General features: G+C 59.6%; 1 protein-coding gene across 1 annotated transcript; it reads right to left on the bottom strand.

The window, feature by feature from the left end:
* Nucleotides 1-509: 509 nt before the first annotated feature.
* On the bottom strand, nucleotides 510-2,535 carry HRG_07946 (anaphase-promoting complex, subunit 10 (APC10) domain-containing protein; the record flags this gene model as incomplete). The annotated part of the gene is made up of 4 exons (XM_044866417.1): nucleotides 510-1,050; nucleotides 1,198-1,564; nucleotides 2,220-2,403; nucleotides 2,446-2,535. The coding sequence occupies 4 exons, from the start codon at nucleotides 2,533-2,535 to the stop codon at nucleotides 510-512; spliced, it is 1,182 nt and encodes a 393-aa protein (XP_044718306.1).
* Between the last annotated feature and the right edge of the window lie 763 nt (nucleotides 2,536-3,298).

Here is a 3,298-nt window from a genome sequence, read left to right as displayed (position 1 = left end):
CTTTTCCCCTCCCCGCCCTCGCCGGGCAGATTCCCGCTGATCACGGTGCAACAAGCCTTGATTAGGCACCCGCTATGGGAGCTGGTCACTTGGCTGCTTCTATCATGGCCGCCCGGTCAGCGTGTCAAGGTCCAACCTTTGTCTCCATCAAAGACCTCCTCGCGGCCACGTCTCGTCCAGGAGGCGAGGCGGCTCAACATCAACCCATCGCACTCGTTAAAGTCTTACACATTTATCAGACCTGTCGGCACCGCTTCACGTATGCAACAGGCACCTCGCTTCCCGGATAACCCGGCCCTTGATTGCCCGACCCAAATGGCCGTGAGCCTTCCACCCATGTCGCCACGGTGCCAACGTCGGCCTTCTTCATGTCGACCCGCCCCTGCTCATTGCTCCAATGACTCTGGCTTCCGCGTCTCCCTCATTGGCCGGCGCCACCTCTGTACAGTTCTTCGTGCCATCGTTCAGCATCGTCTTCAACAGCACTTGTCCATCCTGCGTCTCCCGTCTCATCGGATCTCGGGCTCGCGCATAAACTCTGGCATCGTGAACCCTGCCTCACCAGACTCGAGTCTTGCGGCAGCCAGCGTCCTCACAATGTCGCCGAGCATGTCTCCGGAGCTCTCCTGGCGGGCCACGTCGCCGTCACCCCCGGTCAAGTCCATGTCATCGCCCGCGACGCTGCTCTCTCGACCGGCACCGTGGGCAGCGTCGGCGTCAAAGGCATAGATCTTAAACCCCCGCAGGTGCGTGTCCTTGCCGTTCTGGTGGTTCTCCAGAATCTGCATTTGTAGCACGTACGAGACGAGGGTGTTACCGTCGGGCTCGCCGCCAGCGCCCGCGATGGGAACCTGCTGCCATCCGACGGGGCTGTCCAGGTTCATGGTTGCAAACTCAATGAGGCTGTTCTCGCTGGTGCCGGACTTGAAGACAATCTTGGTCGGCGTGTACGACTCGTCCTCGTTGTAGTCGACGAAGAAGCGTATGTCGCGGATGCCAACACGCTTGACAAAGTAGACGGTCAGCTTGTGCGGCTGCGGGCCATCTGACCTGGGTTTTGGAAGTTAGTGGACAAGGCGACGCGAGATTGTGTGCGTGCGAGAAAAGGGAGAAAGCGAGAGCTGGTCAGGTAATGTGTCACGCGTGCGAAACCAAGGGCCTATCATGACCAAGGGCCTATCATGTCGGGAGCCTTACTGCCAGCACAGCTTGAGATCGTCGCTTCGAAGCTCGTCGACGCCACTGCCGGGCTTGTGGCTGCTCACGGTGAACTTGCCGAGGTTGGAGATTTCCTTGAGTCCAACTGTGGCCGGGTCAAACAGCGGAGCCGTCTCTTGCTCGTCGGCTTGTTCCTCAATGCTGGTGTCCTCAATTTCGTAATGCTCCTGGGACAAGATCTCGTCATCGTCCTCGCCACCGGCATCGTCGTAGGCCATGGCGTTGAGGCGAGCCTCCGGGCCAGCACCTCCTCGAGCCATTCCAAGCAGGCTCAGGTCCGGCTCGGAGCCGGAATCGTCCGAGTCCAGAGACATGCTGAGACGGGGGTTGGCTCGAAAGTGAGTCGCTAGCGAGAGGGTCGGGTCAGTGTCCATTGGCTCGAAGGAAACCTCGGCGAGCGACTGCTGAAGAGGAGCTCGCCGAGAGTGGACGTGGTGGAGGATAGCGGCAACTTGGGTGCCTCGCTGGTCGATGAAGCGGTCGCGGTGCTCGAGAGTGTCTCGCAAAGCAGACAAGTTTTCCTTGTCGGCAGAGGGCACTGGCCGCGATGAGGCTTCCCTGGAGGCGACGAGGTGGCCGAGAGGCGAGATGGGAAGCTCTTGCAGAGGCTGACGGGGCAGAGGGCAGTGAAGCTGGTGATGGTGGAGGGAGTCGAGGAAGACATCTTGCTGAGTTGGGCTTGGAGGGGGAGAAGGCCATGTTTGAGAACAGAGCATGGTTTCTCGTTGTGCGACGACGGGCGCCTGCAGAGGTCTCGTGTGCTGGCTGGGTGTCCAAGGGGGAACGAGCGTGAATGGTGAAGTGGAGAGAGAAAGAGAGAGGATATGGGGGGGCGAGAAAGAACGGGGTCGAGAACGCAGGGCTGGGGAGAGGAAAAAAGGCTGAAGTGCCGGGACTGAAGAGCCAAAAAAAAGGGCATAGTAAAGCAAAGCGAGCGGCCAAACAAGCCAGAAATCCCGGAGAACGAGCAACACAAGGAGAGAGGGGAGAGAGAAACTTACATCTGTGCAGGCGAAAGGGATGCGGAGGCGGCCCAGCAGGCCCCGGGGGCGAAGACTGGCTGCCGCTTGAACGATGGCGATGATGGTGATTATGATGATGACGATGGTGATGATGGTCGGGCGGCGTCCTTCTGCTGAAGCCACCTCCGGCGACAGCTCCAGCGGCATTGTTGGGGGGCGTCACCTGAAAGGCCGGCCCGCGCCGCCCAGCAGCCTGCTGTAGCACCCGCTGTCCTGGCGCCCGAGCCTGCGCCGGCGGTGGTGGTGTTTGCCCGGCGCCATCGTCCACGGCAGCGGCTCGTCCGGCAGGGTCCATGGTCGGCCGCGATTTTGTCAAATTTTTCCTCCTTTTCTTTATTTCTTTCTTTCTTTCAAACGTCAACTAATGCAATCGCCCGCCCAAGCTCGCATGTACATGGTGCCGAGCCAGCGAATCCGGGCATCTGGAGCTGCGAGATGGATGCCTTTGGATTCGGTGCAACGCGTCCGCGAATTGGACAGACGCGATATCACGTGATGATAAGTGGAGAGGCGAGTCTCTGAATTACCGGAGCGGGAGTCACGACCTTGATCTCCATTCTCCAGAGTCCAGACTTCGGCTCACTGAACTAAATTGCGACAGAATATCTCGGTTCGATGCGAATGAAAAGGCCAGCCCAACCCGGCTGTCCTAGCCTCCGTATTTGCTCTGCGTGCGCCCTTGATTCTCGTCGACTCCCGCCTCGCCTCGGCTTTCTTCCTGGTCCAAAATCAATCCTCCTCAGTCCTAAGTCCTCACCTTCTGGCCCCGTCCCTTCTCCGTGGCCCAACCACACCCCGCTGCCCTCGCCAGCTCGCCAGCTCATCCATTACAGCGCTCCAGATTACGAGCGTGATTACAAAGGCCGCGAACCCGAGCGCAGCGCCCGTCAAGAACCCGCCGATAGCGTCCAGTCGAGTGGCGTGCTGCCACGCGTTCCCGCTCGCCATTGCCAGATGATACGCTTTCTTGCTGCGTCGATGCCGGGTGCCAGACTTGCGTCTTTCTTCTCGAAATGCCCTATTGATGGCTAGCGGCTCGCTCGTTGTTGGCAAAAATC

Source organism: Hirsutella rhossiliensis (genome assembly GCF_020360975.1).
Source record: "Hirsutella rhossiliensis strain HR02 chromosome Unknown scaffold00009, whole genome shotgun sequence".
NCBI classification, from domain to species: domain Eukaryota; kingdom Fungi; phylum Ascomycota; class Sordariomycetes; order Hypocreales; family Ophiocordycipitaceae; genus Hirsutella; species Hirsutella rhossiliensis.
Note: the sequence above shows the minus strand (reverse complement) of the source record. Positions and strands in the feature narration are given on the sequence as shown.